Here is a 17,858-nt window from a genome sequence, read left to right on the forward strand (position 1 = left end):
TCTCTTTAGTTTCAAAGGGATGAAATTTTAGCACCATAAATGTGCAGTGTTCTATGCTTTTTCGCATGCTATCAATCTTTGTACCAGCCTGAGAAAGCAAACAAGTCACCAAAGACTGAGCATTAATTTCTTATTCACATTAGTTTATGCAAAGCCCTGGATAGCGTTTTACAGGTAGTCCGTTTTAAAATGAATGTTATTTGATTTAGGTGTGTAACAACCTAGAAGATATGGCAGAACAGAAAATACATTACCTCCAGTTAGCTAATATTACCGACAGGAAATAATGATGATGAGAAGCTGAAACTGAGAAATTAACAGAATGTTTTGCAAGGAATGTTTGAAATACAGCGTGAGAAAATTTATACAGTACAATACAAGAATGTGTACTGCACATGCATAATGATTTTGCATTCCAAAATTTTCTTCCTCCGAAACTTGGGATTAAGCACTGACACTATTACAAATTGTGACTGACAAGGGTTCACACAGTGACAGTGCAATCTTAGCCCACAAGACAAATAGAAAAATCAACTGACACTACCTACACTGAATTTAATGAGATGCCAAACTTGTTCAGAATATTTTGGAACAGATGCTTGTATTAATATGTTAGCAGGTGAAAGAAGTGACAATATTTACAAATGAAATGTATTATCTATTACAGCTGCTCGTAGAAGAATGCAACAGCACAAAGATCCATTTTTAAGCACAACAAAGCATTAAAATACAGGTCCTGTCAGTATCATTCAAAACATTTCAAGTTCTTGTGATGGCAATGGAAGAATGGTGAAAAGCAACTTACCTCAGGTACAGGAGGAGCTTGTGATTGTGGTAAGACAGCCATTGTAACTGGAATCCCTTGAGGGGATGTAAAAACATGACGAACCAATACAGGTGGTGACTGCTGTCTCTGATGATAGGAGCCTCCCTTTGAACTGGTCACTTTGTTTTGGCCACCAATGGAAGTTACGGATACTGGCTTTGACACACCAACGCTGTTGTTTACATTTCCATTATTAGGCAATACAGAAAAATTTCCAGAGGCCGGCAAAGGGGGGGTAAATGCCTTGGTGTTAGTGGAATTATTAGTTTGTCCATTTCCATTTCGTGAAGAAGTAACCACACCATACTGTGTAGCAGCTCGAGCACTACCAGGAGTTTCTGATTTTTTTGTAGCACCGACACCTGTAGTGTTCGAGTTAGCAGCCAACAAAGATGGAGGTGGCTTCAACTGACAACGTAACTGGTCTCGATTTGGGCTGTTCTGTATGACAGCTTGACATATTTGATAGCTTCGTTCTAGATTAACTGCACCAGGTGGTGGCTTATTCGAAGAGCCCCGAGAGCTTCGTCCTCCACCACTCTGCCCTCCGGAAGATACCTGCACATTAATAAAAAAAAGTCCTAAATATTGAAAAGGCATAAATAGTATGGGACATAGCATATTAAAGTGACAGAATTACAATGTGAATATAAATTTTAGAATGTAGTAATTGCTGGTGACAGCATGAAACATCAAGTCTCAAAGCAAAGTTTTAATAATCATCCAGCTACAACACTTATTGTTTGGGCAATACAACTGGCTGTTGAATGATTTTTTACACAACAGGCTTTTAAGCTAGTAAACTGGAGCCAAGATGAACAACTAAGTGATTTCAACAACCCACAACCTATTTTACCAAAACTAGTGAAATGGTATGGGACAAATGTTAGTGTCATTAACAAGCTATGTTAACAATTTCTTAAAATTAGTAGTAGAACAAATTTTCTCTACCTACAAAATCATGTTAACAGACTACACCTGTGACATACTGAATAATGATATAATTATACGGGCTTTTCACCAGCAACTGTCTCTTCTTCATTATTCATTCAGTTGTTACAAGGAGAAATGGAACAATAGCCACAAAAATTTAAGTGACAGCATCTTTCAGATATACAATATCAAAAGATATAATCCCTTTTAGTGCCAAATACAATCTAACCATAACGCAAGATTTCAAAGGGGCCCGGGGGGGTGGGGTGTAAGTCATGATTCACTTTCGGCACTATTCTGTCCACCTCAACCCTCCTTCTTAAATGAAGTTACACAGGTTTTACTGTCTCTGCAGCTTGAACTCAGACGTAGTTACAAAGTATATGTGTTTCATTAAGACTGATTAGATCGATGATACACATAATTGACTCTGATATGTTTAAAGAGTTCTTGCTGATTGACTGAGACAAGTTAAAACTATGTGCTGGAATGGTGCTAAGCCAGATTCCTGCCTTTCATGGACAGTCCACTACCAATCATACATGTGAGCATATTTCATGGAAAGATTCAAAAAGATTCAAGGCTTCAACTTGTCCCAGGCTGCTATCAGACTTATGAGGCAGGATGAGAGGCATGCTCAACTGAAGTAATTTGTACCATACTGGCCAGGAGTAAAGGGACCCACGTTCAGATCCTGAACTGGTACACTATGCTAACTTCCCACATACAACTGAAGCAGCGTGGAGTAAATGAAGTGTTTTTCATCTTTGTTGTTACTACCTTTGAAAGGCCTCATTGTGCCATCAGGCAGGAAGTGTTATCTGAAGGTATTTTATTTTGATAATAAGAACAGAACAATAAGGATGGGTTTTCTAGTATTGCAATAAGTGAATTGTATTTAAAAACATATAATGTTGATAACTACTCATCCTTTTATTCTCTGAGTGATGCATGTGCATCAAGGATGAGCAAGATCAAATATAAAGCAGATTAAGTGAATCAGAGTAGCAGTTCGAAGACAGGTATAATGCAGCTCTCCATGCTACACTGTCCTGTGGGAGCCTCTTCATCTCCGAATAACAACTGCAACCTTCATCTTTACAGATATCACTATAGAAAAGGATTATGCCCCAGATGTACTGTGCAACATTTGGGCACAGTAAATAATGTCCCGAATCTTCATTTCTGTGATTTACAAAATTCAATGAGAAACTCTACATATGTGTTTGACAGATTTTCTCTTAGTTCCTTCCACTAAGTTCTAAAATCTGACAGAGAAACTGTTGTTTCTTCTATCAAGAATAGTATGCCGTGTAACTGAGGTTTCTAAATGTTTCTCAATATAAAATGAAGTCAGGGTCTCAATTTCTTCCTTTAAAAATCCTTACTGAAATATCATTTTCTCTAGGAATGTGTGTTCCAATAATTTGCTAGCAGTTTAGATTTTACTTCAAATTTCATAGAGCATATTTCACCAGACAACTTGAGAAATCGCATGCTACTACCTACAAGTGTTAAAAACAATGTATCACTTCCTTATCTCTACTAAATACGAATTTACCACTTCTACTTTTATTAATTCATGAGTACTTCAATCACAGGCAGTACTGCTGTGTTATTGCATATTTGTGGGTTACAAGTCAACAAAATGGCAGAGGACAAACTATGATTAATTTAGTCAGACTCATTTACACGATTCATAATGCAATCTAGAACAAAAATATAAGTATTTTCATTCAACACCATCATTTGACCACCACAGAAAGAACCAACACAATATAATGGCAACAGCTGTGAAAAGCAATTTTAATAAACATTTTTGGAACAGTGATCAAAAATTTTTTTAAACTTTTCTTTCAAAAATTCAGTCTTGATCCCACCACGTATGCTGCAAGAACAAAGGTGACCGGTTTCGGTCATATCACGACTATCATCAGACCCATGGCAACCTTTGAAGATGGTAGGTGGAGCACTCTTCTCAGCTGCTGTGATGTCAACTAACAACTAGTTGTGAAATAAACTAACAAAGAACAAGTAGTTAATTAGGGGAAATGTAAATATATTCTGAAAAATATGGCTATTACAAGCAGCCTGCTTGACCAATAAGCAAGAAAATAAAGAACTCATTTAGAAATTTCCCCATTACTGCAATGACTGACAAAGCCTGCACCACAGTGTGTCACTGTATAAATCTATTAGATAAACAGCAATTCATCTTGTTACTTAAGGATGTCAGAGGTATTGAGAGATTATACAGACTTCTGGAAGGGCACAACATGGGCTTTAGGAAAGGGAATAAAATTCTGTCTTGGCTCATATAAATGAATATGCTACCTCCCTGATGAAACATTTTCATATAGTTTTGCAGTCAATGTTTGTATAATAACTAGTCAGGAATGGTGAAACACACTTCTTACATAACATTCAAACTTGGTTACAAATTTGAATTTCCTCGCATTGCTTTACAAAGGGTTTGTGGTGCAACTGAACTTGAGAAACTCAGTAAACAAGAAACTTGCATATCAGCAGCCTTATCATTGGAAGAGGAAGTGTACTGTTTAGATGGTGGGATGTGATACCGAAGGGTGTTTCACCATTGATACTACGCCAAAGAAGGTGTGACATGTAATATTCTTGATTTCTTATTATATTTTGCAATTCAATTAATTTCTGCAGACATGTGAAGAGATACTGACTAACACGGCCCAGCCAACTGATTTAGTAATGGTACTGTTGGACACTACAATATTCACAGTTCTTTTTAATATTGTCAACCTTTCACTTTCCAAGGAGAACAGAAAAAAGTAACTCTTAACAACAGAAGCAACATGGGATAAAGCAATTCTTTGTTTCACTTGTGTAGCTCCTCATTTGAAAATATATATGCCCACACAATTATGGGTGTACTGTACACACTGTAATAAAGGAACACAAAACTACTTGTGTGGAAATCTATATGTACACACCACTGTGCAGATAAATGAAAGGACAGTAAGAATAATGCCTACTATCCATGACTTACATATGAACAAGATTGCAAAAGAAGCATTTATGAAGTTAAAATGTGAAAAAATCAGAGGATAAGTCTCTACTCATTCAAGGCCAAATTTCCATCACAGGGACTTTAGCACCTTAAATTCTAACAGCAGCACAACCAGCATCAAAATCAAAACAACTAACAGCAAAGCATCAGCAATCATTTACCCCCAAGCAAGATAAAAGTAGGTTAGTTGTCACATTTCATGGATTTTTTTAACTACCAAAAAGCACCAGAAAAATGCTAATGCAAAAGCTGAAATGTACACATGCCTCAACATTTCTGTATCAAACTGAGCAAGTTTCAAGTAGCAATTTGTATGTATCAGAAGCCCTGCTAAATGATGGAAACATATGCAATATTTAAACATGTGCTGTTAGAATTTCGGTTGTGGATTTGTAAGCTGCTTCTACAGACAAAATGGTACATTTCACAGAGCATTCTTTTAGGTTTGAAACGTACATAACGTAAGACACTTTCAAATGTTTGAGGCATTAAAAATGATCAAGACTAAGATGTATCAAACAGAAATCAGACTTAAGATCACCCACAGACAATGTTACATTTATTTTATAATCTCTAAGCACTCATAATTCAGACCAGAATCAAATCTGCGTGGCAGATCAACAAGCATTGGTCTAGTACATAAAACAGTCCGAGTGAGGTTTTGGGGCAATTTTCCATGCACATTTAGGCAAATGCTAGGCTAATTTTCAACCCACACCTCAGAAAATACAGTACACAAACAGTTATCATATGATGACACAGCACACAGTTTACACGATTCACAGATAAACTGTGAATGTGATTTCCCTCCCTTTTGTTAACTGATGAACATGGTGGCAAGAAGCGGATGCAGCCACAAAGCTAAAATAGAATAAATCTGCCAAATCATGAAAACAGTAGATCTCATTATGACGGGATAAACACTAGGAAATAGAGAAACTAAAACCTTCTAATACAGTTTAAAAAGCAATCAAACTGCATGACTGATCTTTCTTTAAAACAGAAAATACATACAGAGGAGCAATACCTAATCTCTAAATTTCATTTAATCAATAGCATTTGTACATAAGCCCACAATGGTGAATACAAAAAATAGATATCAGTTTGTAAAGCCATTAATAATAATGGGGACACAAAAAGAAAACCACCAATAACTTGTTGCAACATATGAAGGGATAAAACTACAAGAATCAATGAGGATTGCTAAAATAGTGAATGAAAATTATATTATATAAGCACAGTACAAAATTTAGTTAAACAAAAAATGTAACTCAAAGAACAATGTAGACGAGCTCAAACATTAAAATTCAATACATCAGTCTCCAGTAACTACAGTAATGAAATTTATCAGATAATAATCAGAAGAAATATTTTGTGAACCAAATTGCAACAGCACATCTTCCCATATACTTCTCACTATATTTTACACACAAAAATAGTGATGATGATGAAATGGAAAACTACTGCTATATCACTCACCTATAACAATCTGGAAATCACATTCTTGCTTGCCTTACAAAGTATTTTACTTAAAGACTTCAAATAATTTTTGAAACAAAATAATGATGCATTGACAGCAAGGAATTCTCGGGCTATGCAGGTACCAGAAATATTATTTACTTATACAAAATTAATTTTTAAAAATGGGGCATTACTACTTCGAGATTCGAGTAAAATAAACTTGCAGATTATCAACAACAATTGACTTCAGTTTTGTAGCTCAAACACCACAGAAGAGGATTACATATTTAAAGACTAACAACATCAACTAACTGCGTTAATTTCCAACCTGTGACACTAGGTATTAAACAAAACAACTTATGAACACTACTGCTGTCTCCTAAGCTGCTGTTCTCTTTCTGTAAGTGTTGAATAACAAATATGCGCAACAGCAACAGACAAAATATTAATCACACCCTTAAAAGAGCTCTCTGACCACCCTGCAGTGAAGAACTGGTGTCAGGTGGCCATGTGATCCTCCAGTGAAGTACAACATGGCAGTGAAGTGGTGTGTGTGTGTGTGTGTGTGTGTAAATTATGACAATGATCCCTTTTGAAAAGTTTTCCGTAGCATGATAGTATGTGGCTGAAGAGGTCTCTCTCTCTCTCTCTCTCTCTCTCTCTCTCTCTCTCTCTCTCTCTCTCTCTCTTCTGATTATACTTAATAGGTATAACAATTTTTTTCAACAACATAAATAAGTATGATAGGTAATGTCTAATAAATGAACACCGGGAGAGAGAAAGTTAAGGGGGAGGGGTGGGGGGGATTGGGGAGGGGGAGAAAGAAAGCTGCCAGAAAAGAACATCATAAATGGCAAAAATGTAACACTGAAATTGGTCTTAGATTAACACCCCTACTTGTCACTACCATCACGTGACAAGGCAAGACAGCAAAAGTTACAAGATGTGCTTATCAGAAATCACCTTCAATGGAGGGAGAACACTGAACGATAATACTGTAAATAACAGTGAAGTCAATAAGCACCTCAAGACAATCTGTAGTCACAAAACAGCCCGCAGGGGGTTTAATGCTCTGATATGCCAGGATACTTGTGGTACAGTCAAAAGACAGCAATACCATAACGAAGTCAGCGCCTCACATCAATACCAGAGAAGGTAATTAGGTCTCACAGCAAACTGCAACAATGAACGGGAGGTGCCGGTTCAGCCACACCCTCTCTCCACTTTGCAGTGCTAACACACCGAGGTGCCAATGTACAGCCCAACTGAGCACAGGAACACCAAGTCCCAGTCTGTGATCAACATTTAATATGGTTGCATTGTCTTAGATGGGGCACCAGCATATTTAATATTTTATGCTGAACTGGGAATATTACACTCATGTATTTTTTTTTAAAAAAAAACCTTGAATGATTAGAGATAGGATGTTCATATTCATAGGACCTGTACATTAGTATGTTGTGCAGAAATTATTAGCATCTGAACCACGTAAGCCTGCAGGTTCAAGGTCGACATCAATATCAGACGACAACACCCCCTACCAGTAAAACTGGTGTCTGCAGCTCTCGTTGTTGCTGTAAACTGAAGGTAATGGGTCACTGTGACTTGAGCAGACATGCAGAATGCCTTGCTGACATATGCACAAACCATACCATTGTATCAGTGAGTTTAAAAAAGGGAGCATTATCGGCAGGACAGAATGTGAAATTGCTGCTCGTATGTAATGACATGCTTCAGCAGTGCAATGGGTGTGTGTAGGATGGTTCAGCAGTGCAATGGGTGTGTGCAGGATGGTTCATGGAGGGACGCACAACACAACAAGATGGGTCAGGTCATACCATCCAGACCACATCTGTGTCATCCTCAGCTCTGGTGGAACAGTGTAGCTCATTGTACACTATCAGGGGGTGACAGTATGTCGCCATTTATTATGGCATAGATTATATGCGCGTAATACACTTCTCCCCCTACCTTACACGAATGTGCGGAAACATGCTAGATGGCAATGGTGTATGGAACAATGTCACTGAGAACAGGAATGGAATCAGATAGTGTTTTTCGGATGAATCCAGGTTATGTCTGTTTGTAAATGACGGCTTTCACTTGGGTTTGCCGCAGGCATGGGGAGGCACCAACTCAAGGCTCTATGGTGCGGGGTGCTATTATGTACAACCACAAACCACAGTTTGGTGCGTGTACAGGGCACTGTGATCAGTGTGACCTATGTGAATGACACCCTGTGACCTGTAACCATACCATTTCTGCAAAACACCCCAGATGCCATTTTTCAGCAAGGCAACGCACAACTACCACATGTTGCTGCACAAACACGTGCCTTCTTGGTGTCACAGGATATCAGCCTTTTGCCCTGGCTTAGAACATCACCAGGCTTGTCACCGATCGAAAATGTGTGGAATATGATGAAATGACAGTTGCAGTGCTGTGACGCAATGATAACCACTACAGATGAACTCTGGAACCAGTTGAATGCAGCATGGATGGTTATACGACAGGATACCATTCGTGCCTTATATGTGTCAATGCCATCACGCATGGAACAAATTATCAGGCTTCATGACAGACCCTGCAACTACTAGGTAACAGGACACACGCTGAAGCGAGGTGACTGAAATGCTAATCATTTCTGCAAAACATACTAATATACCTGTCCTGTGAATATGAACATCCTATCTCTAGTTGTTCAAGGTATGCTGTTTTTTATGAACATGAGCATATATCTACATACTTCGAATGAAGAGTCTTGTAGATGTCTGTATCCTGTGATACTTTAACAGTCAGAGATAGTTATACAAAATCAGAATATTCCTGTGGAAATGGATTATACAAAGTTAAGTATACCTGTCTTGTTATGAAGTGAAATAATATTTTACATGTTCTAGTTTCCACTCAATCTCCTTTCGGACCTAAAGAACCCACCATTGTACTGATGATAGTATTTCTGTCAGTGAACAATACTGTTGTTTAATTTCTAGACTTATTTTGCCAAAAGATTACATGTGGATAATAACATCAGGATTTCTCCAACTGGTCAGTAATAAAGTGCTCTGAGAAATTTCTTTCCGTTTAACCGTGGCATTAATGATTAATTTGCTGACAGTGCCAAAAGCTGCCAAACTGACTGATTCCCACTGTGAAACTCAAAGGTCAATTCAACATCGTTTGGCTAGCAGTCACAATGTCCTGCAACTCAGTATCTCCGCTATACAGTGAATAGCAACTTTCCTTTTCATTATATTGTTACATTCCAGTCTGAATTTTCCACTATTTGATTGTCCCCTTAATTTGGATGTCAAGAAAGATAGTGCAGTTCGGTCAGTCAAAAGGCAGTGGAGGATTACAATTGTTGAGACTTTTGTATCTACTTGTTTAAATATTGCCTGTTGGCTACCAGTTTGGGATCTTTGGCAGGCATTTTTGTTCCCTGGTCATTACTGCTGTAGCTCTTCTCCACAGCAAGAACCTACATGTTGGCAAATTTTATTACATGGTCGGTCTCACACAGCACATGCTCTGCCACAGCCGATTTCTCCACCTGTCACAGCCTGCAATACAGCGTATATTCAATGACCCTGGTGTTAATGGACGGTCCAGTCATTCCAATATGAACTTTTCCACGTGTAAACAGTATGCGGTATACTCCCAACAACATGAGTTGTCTCCTTTTACCACTTGCCAATCAGGGACATTAATTTTCTTGGACAATTTGTAAATAGTCTTTACGCCATGTTTGCGCAATATGTGACAGATTCTGTCCATTACCCTAGGGATGTATGGGAGAAAAAGTTATACCCGATACTACTTCTTCGAACATGTCGCTTCGCATGCAGCTGGCAGAGTACCCGTTACTCCTTAGAACACATTCCAGTTGTTGCATCTTATGTCTGAGATGCTCAAGCTCACATATTAATTCTCCTCCATGTTACAAGCATATTATTCATTCCTCTTTTGAAACTCTATTGATGATTTGGAAGTTTGTGCAGGTATCGGTCTGTGCGCGTATCATTTTTTGACACACGCAAAGACCCAGGTTCTCGGCATTCCTTGTAAATATCAAGCACAAATGCCTTCTCTTCCTGCCTTCGTCAGCAGTTTTTTTTGTGTGTGTGTGTGTGTGTGTGTGTGTGTGTGTGTGTGTTTTGGTGTTTTGGGGGGGGGGGGGGGGGGGCACGCATCATCTATTTTTGATGAAGGCCTCGTCGACCGAAAGCTTATTTGTGACAGTCTTTTTGGTGTGCCTATCTGCGACTCAGCATCTCCACTACATGGTGAGTAGAAACTTTCCTTTTCATAATATTCCAACATGGATTTTTCCACTGTTTGACAACAACTTATTGTAAATGAAAAGCCTCATCTAAACAAGGCTGAAAATGTTGCTAAGCTTCCTGATGATGTCCTTCTTCAGAAGTAATTATCAGACTACACAAATATACACCACCAGTGACTAAGAGCAAAACTGACCACCCAATGGCAGAATATACTGTATTTACTCCATTATTAAGACATTTTTTCCCATATTTGTTATTCGAAAAATACAGGCTCATCATGCATTCACAGATTAAACTATTGCTGCTGAGGTTAACACTTTTATGTTGTTCAATTTACAGAAGAAGCTTTGAATAATGAGGTCACATGCAGATTTATTTTGAAGAATTCAAATGGGCAGGTCTGGGAAAATGATACTCGCATTCGAACAGGTTCATGATTTCCTGATATGCCAAAGTGCTAGATACAGTATCGACGTTGCTTGAACAATCATGTGACATTTGACTCGTGCAGAGTTAGTGGAAAGGATATGGGAGAAACTATGGACTAGGCACTACAACGATCAATTGCTCTGCTTAGAATCTGAAAAATTTGTGAAACACAGGAGGAAATAGCACTACATTCTATCCCCTTGTAAACTCTTTTTGTATTCAAACAGGTTTGCAATAAAAGCTCAAACATATAAATGGATACAAACATTAAGGCTGCCTTTTAAGTAAAGGTAACATTCAAAAGCGGAAATGTTTTCCTTCAAAAAACATTACTTTACTTTGAACCCAGACCAACATTTTATTCAGTTAAGAGACTGTAATGATGCTTTACTAAGTGGCTTGTCATGAGACATTTCGTCACTGTTCACGAGTTAGAATAAGGTTTAGAACATGATAGTGATGTTCATGTGAGAATAAATTATGGTGGCAAGACCAGTCGTAGAGATAGTACCAACAGATGCCAGTACATCACAGGACGACCGAAAGTTCGAGAACCAGATTAAATCATACTGGCAATCTTTTGTTCCTGTATTAGTTGCTGTTATTAGATGTGACTTGCACACTAGAAGATATTGTTTCAAATTGCTCAGCCACAGCACTACAAAAGATTTGGACGGGAAACACTGATACGAGCTTGGCTGTAGGGGCAGGCAGCAAATTACGACACGATGCCAGACATGTGCAATTTATACTAGGTACTTTGGTTGTTTAGAAACACCTACCATGTTTCAATTGCAGTTTGCCTGAACCTATTCATATTCGGAATTGAATTGACATTAAAGTTGCACAAATATTCAACAACAGTATTCACTTCTGCACGAGATAAGGAGCAGTGGTGTACTTATGGTTCGTGCTACAATGTTGTTAACACTCAGCTCACCATGATGTATGACAGGAAGATGCTGCTACTTATAGCAGCCAATGAGAGAGTGATGGGTTGATGATACGTTTGGAAGCAAGTGACATTGTAACACCCTCATGTCAGCTGTGTTCTCAGGTCACACAGTAACCTCAACATCAGAAATCACATCTTATTTGGAAGAAACAGCCAAATATTTGTGACAATAAAGATATAAATTTCACAGCTGCTCTGTTAGGACAATGATAAAAAATGGAGAGGGGCAGTAAGTGAAAAATATAAAAAAGAATAGGTCTGTAAATTAATGTAAACCATTTCTCTTTTGTTTATATTATTTCTTCTTCTTTTATCAAAATGTAGACAACCAATAAATTGCATAAAATTTAGAATAGGTACATTGCTAAATTTTTAGGCAGACACTTTATGTTATTAAAACAGTTTGTAATTCTGATTAGTCAGAATATGTTGACATGAAATTTTCTAAAGAAGCTTCTTGTGAAAAAAAAACAAAGAAAAAGTGAGTTTCCTTATAATCAGGATCATCTTAAGTACTTCAATGGCTGGTTCACAATCCATCACCCCCCCCCCCCCACACACACACACACACACAATATCAGATTGTCTTCTCTATGCAGATGGTAATTGTCATTACAACACATCCTTTCGTAATAAAATTGCCCTGGTCTTGTTTTCTGCTCAAACCTGTCCCAAACCCATCTCCACTCCTGCCACAATCACCCTCACTTCATTCAATTTACACCTCCCTCTCTGCAGGCTCCCACTTCCCCTACTTCATCTTCAACCTTCCAGTCCACTCCTTCACATAACTGAGTGTCACACACTGATGGTGCCAGGTTAAGTACACTGATGCCACATGTCTATCTCATCCACTTGCTGCTGCTCCCTCCCACCCATCAGTCACTTTTTTCTCAAGCTCATCCTCCCCCTCCCCACATCTTTACGCCTCTCACCAAATCCATCAATATCTCTGTATTCTTAGCCACACTAAATCTAATATATTATATAACATAAAAATCTCTGACTTGACTATAACCTATAATTTTACTGCAGCTTTGTAGGTAAGATTCAGTATGTGATTTTGTTCCCATGGCAGCTCAGCAACCCAAAACACCAACAGCCAAACATTTATTTTACTCGTCCACTACATAGAAACAAAATTCACAAGTTACTGCAAAACATATAACTGGAATCTGTAAATAAAGAATGAGACACACTTAACAGATGCAGTGTTGTGAAGCATAGTCAATTAAGAAATTCTTTGTAGTGGTAACACAGCAACTGCCACTGTGAATCAAAAAATTGGCCAGCACAGCTCTGTATAAATAAAAAATGGAGGGAAATCCACAGGAAGTAGTAAAAATATTCTCAATCTTTAGAAAGAAAAAGACTTCAAGTTAAGAGAGCAGTTTCAGATCTTAAACAAAAATACACTGATCTAGCAAACAAGATATACTCCATAAATCAGTGCAAACATTACAACAGATTGTACAAAATGTCATCATGGATGGGCACAATAGCCTTTAAATTAACTAACAAAGAAAGGACGGAAGGGATACAATGCCAAGGCACATACATACCCCAAAGTGCTCACAATAAGAATTCCAATGACAAAAAGGGTAAGGCATTCCCCACTGTGGAAGCAGTGTGTAGTGGTGTGATTTCAACAAGTGCTCCACACTGCAGCAAAATTTACCACACCAGCACCAGGACTTGACAACTTTTACAAGCCACAGCAAAATATCGTCTGCAGTCAATTGTAATCATATGGCAGTGGAAAAAGTTCAGACTCTTCTAGATCCCATTGGTCAACAGCATTTTCATAACAAAGAATGTCAACGATGATTTTGTTTTTTAGTGGCATTGCGGATCCCGTACTCAAAAATGATATCAGTTTCTATTTATTGGGCTGTTTCCTTTCACCGCACTGCCCTTTATCTATCGAAATCCTTTGCAAAACTTAATTTAATTGTTCTGCAGATGTTGAGAAACTTGAGGCTTTCTCAATGCATTAGTTGTAGAAATGGTTCTCAGGCTTGACATCAGATAATGTCTCATCAGTTCAACTGATAAACATCTTCAGGTGTGATGAACACACTGTCAAGCTATGACCAAAGCCTCCAATTTATGTCAGTCTAAGTGGGAAACATGCAGGTGTGAAGATGCCAAATTTTCCTGTGCATTTCCCATTTAGCTCAGCTGTGTGTTCGTCACACCTGGAGATTTCAGACAGTTGTGCAGACAAAATATTAAGGGTCTGACATCTCTGCTGAGAATAGTTTCTACAACTATCATACATGACGTTCAGTTTGGAAAGCCATCTTCAGGAAATGATGGAAATTCAGCAGCATTCTTGATTGGTCACATTGAAATGGCTCCCATGGTCCCAGTTAAATAACCGTTTGTGACTAATCAATGAAAAAAAATTTGTCATGATACTCTAAAGCCTTAAAAATAATAGTATCATTCAGTGTGATGGCATAATCATGCCAACAACATAAAAATGTTGGACATCCAGATTGCTCACGAAAATTTTAAAAAGACATTGAAACATCTTGGTAACTCAGAATGAGATTTTCACTCTGCAGCGGAGTGTGCGCTGATATGAAACTTCCTGGCAGATTAAAACTGTGTGCCCGACCGAGACTCGAACTCGGGACCTTTGCCTTTCGCGGGCAAGAAGGTAGGAGACGAGGTACTGGCAGAAGTAAAGCTGTGAGTACCGGGTGTGAGTCGTGCTTCGGTAGCTCAGTGGTAGAGCACTTGCCCGCGAAAGGCAAAGGTCCCGAGTTCGAGTCTCGGTCGGGCACACAGTTTTAATCTGCCAGGAAGTTTCATCTTGGTAACTATCGGTCTTAGTGCTCTGTGGTCAGATATGTGGAACTAGTAGGAGTTCTTAATGGATCTGCTGTAAATTTTCTGGGTTTTGTAAACAATGAATCTTATTAAGTAGGCTTCCTTTGTGTCCAGTGGTTCCCACTCATTCCCTATGTCTTTGAGATCTCTCAGAAAAAATACATTAATGTGCTTTTTCAATGAGAATGCTACAATGTTCCACCTACTGCCTTGGAAATGCATGATCGGTTGCATGATAACTTCTATGTTTCAGGAGATACTCCAGAATTCACCCAGATAGAGAATGGAAAGTATGTTGTGTTCTTGTATAACTCTGGTTTGCTGGACAAGATTTTAATGAAAACTAAGTGGGAGTTTGAATTTCACCATTCGTGATGATGCTGTTAGCATGACTGACACCTGTAATGTGAACAGTGAACTGGAAACTGCTAGAATTTTGAATCTTCCCCAGAACTAGGAAACAATCACTTAACACAGGTTCTTTCGAACTGAAATAAGGTCCAGTAGGCACAAAATCCAGTGTTATAACAGTTTACAGTCAGTGCAAGTGTCCATAAAACTTGAGGTTCACTACCACATTACTGTATCTGGGTGTACAGCATGTTATCTACCCAGAACATAATCTACATGTCACTAGTGAAACAAGCCAGCGCAACTTCGCAAAAAATGGCCTGCAGCAGTGGTGTGTTTTAAGGAATGATCTACAACACTGTATCAGACATCTACAGAATAAGATACCTTGCCATTAATGTAGGAAGTAACAGTGAAGCCACCCCACTGGAGTGTGAAGAACAACCATTAATCTCATTTGAAGACTTCCTTCAGACTTTGATTGAAGAAACAAGAACAGTTTTATTGGAAAAAAAGACAGGAGGGGAAGTAGTATTCAATTCCAACCTGCAACTACAATACAAGGAAACAGCATAAAAGCGGTTGGTGCAGGAATTTATTGAAAAGGACAGAAGAAGGTAGAGGAAAATCATCACAAACTCCAAGGAAGCAGAAGTCTGATAATGGAATGAATTTACCAGCCTGGCTTGAGGTGATACTCTTAAAGCAAGTGAAAGCTATGGTACATCAGCCACAACAACCAAATGTAACAGACCACCTGAGTCTAACATGACAGGAAAGTAAACAACTGATGGAAAAGGAATATAGTAGACTATAAAGCAACAACAACAAACTGAGATTTCAACAGTCAAAAATAATAATGAAAACAGTAAACAAGTAAATAAAGTGAAACATGCTTCGAAATCTCTCTCACTGACAAACTACCAAGTGTAATGCAGCAATAAGTTGCTCAAACACCAAAGTGCAGTACAATTGTCGAAGGTGAAGCTCAAACTAAATTTAATGTTGCACATCCTAAAATGAAGAACAAAGAAAAGAACACAACACGAAGATGAAGCACAGGTTGATATGATACAATCAGAAAATGAATCTGGACAACAAAAAATAAAACACATGAATAAGTTGGAAACTATTAACTGCAAGAAAAGTAGAATATTGCAAATGCTCATAACTTTAAATAATTGTGGAATTAAAAATTAAAAAAAAAGAGAGATGAACAATTTTGGGGAAATTTCTTAAAACAAATGATACCAACCTTGCCTTTTTGCAAGCAGTCATTTGTGAAGAAATACATTTCTTTCGGACATATAATGTATATAACAAAGTTGGCTACAGCGGAAGAGGTTGCTTTATTTTAACCAAGAATGGATTAGAATTATAGTGTGTAGCAGAAGAGCTGCGAGGATGCATTGTCAAAGATGTTCTGAATGGGATAATCTTTTTAAACCTCTACACTACCTCTGGTTCAAATAACAGAGCAGCAAGGAAAAGGTTTTCAGTGATGATGGCCTGTATTTTTTGAGACAAGCAAAAGGTATCAACATCATCATCATTATTATTATCACATAGTAGATTTTTATTACATTTTAAGGGCAATGGATTCAAAAGGCACAACACCCTTCTGCAGTAGCCAGCAAATCATGATTAGAGGGCTAAACATAAAGATGCAGTTGAACAACTTGCCATCACACGTACTCACGAGGCATATGTCTAGGCAGCAGCAGCATCATGGCTTAACAGACTACTTCGCAACAGGAATAACTATGCAAGATTACAATGAAATCCCCATCACATTTTCCAATCATTATGTTGTAACTGTTAAAACAAAAGATCTACCTCATCCCGAAATAATTGGCAGAGGATACTGGTAATTAAATTGTGGCCTGCTATACACAACATCGGAAAATGAGTTCAGTGTTTGTTACAAATCATGAGTTAACTGAAAATTTTTTTTTCCACAATGTGACTGAATGGTGGGAGAACCAGGAGGAAAAAACAGAGTACTACTATCTTTACCACCTGTGAACTGCAAGGAAAAATAGATGACAACTAAGATCTACAAAAGCAATTTTCAAAAATTCCAAAAGAAAATTTTAGAACTGCAGAAAAGCAAATTACAGGGGAAAATTACTATCTGCAAGGATTACAGACATCTAACAGATGAGGAGTGGAGTATTTATCATCTTACATACGACTGAAAAAAGTGGAAACAGAGACATACAAGTAACACACTGGCTACAGATGGTAATGTATAAACTAGTCAGTAACGCGTAAAAAAATATTTACAAAGACTGGACAGTGTACGAGATGGGGGAGGGGGGGGGGGGGGGGGGGCACAGTGATGTTGATCTGCCTATACTCTGATAAAGAAAGAAGAACTTAGAATAATCATATTTGTTCCCCAGAAACTGATACTATGAAGAACAGCAGATATAATGCCAATAAAATTGTTATGCCTAGAGTTGAAAATAATTTCTTGGGTCATAGTGGCAAGATTAAAGCAAACTCCTTCAGAAAACAGAAAACTCTGGTCAGAAAAGATGTTTAGTGTAACTAATGAAAGTATTATAGCTGTAATTTGCTCCTTAAGAGATATGACCTTCTGCTCATGGAAGCATCAGGCACAAACACTAGGGCTACTGAACATAAGATTTAGAGAAGGCCTTTGATGAAGTTAGCCATCAATATCTAACAAGTTTGTAACAACACTTCAGATTTTCACAAACAACAATAGAT

General features: G+C 38.0%; 1 protein-coding gene across 4 annotated transcripts in view; it reads right to left on the reverse strand.

The window, feature by feature from the left end:
• The window catches only part of LOC126161782 (uncharacterized), a 207,371-nt gene that overhangs the window by 70,988 nt on the left and 118,525 nt on the right, over positions 1-17,858 (reverse strand). For 3 of the 4 annotated variants that reach the window (XR_007534954.1, XM_049917854.1, XM_049917853.1), the window contains one exon: positions 806-1,384. The exons of the other annotated variant lie outside the window; for it this stretch is intronic. Coding sequence is in view for 2 of the 3 variants with exons in the window: in XM_049917854.1 (XP_049773811.1) it covers positions 806-1,384 (579 nt within the window). In the remaining variant the exon portion in view is untranslated. The remainder of the gene's footprint in view (positions 1-805; positions 1,385-17,858) is intronic. 4 annotated transcript variants of the gene reach the window in all.

The sequence above is a fragment of the Schistocerca cancellata genome, chromosome 2 (genome assembly GCF_023864275.1).
Source record: "Schistocerca cancellata isolate TAMUIC-IGC-003103 chromosome 2, iqSchCanc2.1, whole genome shotgun sequence".
Taxonomy (NCBI): Eukaryota; Metazoa; Arthropoda; class Insecta; order Orthoptera; family Acrididae; genus Schistocerca; species Schistocerca cancellata.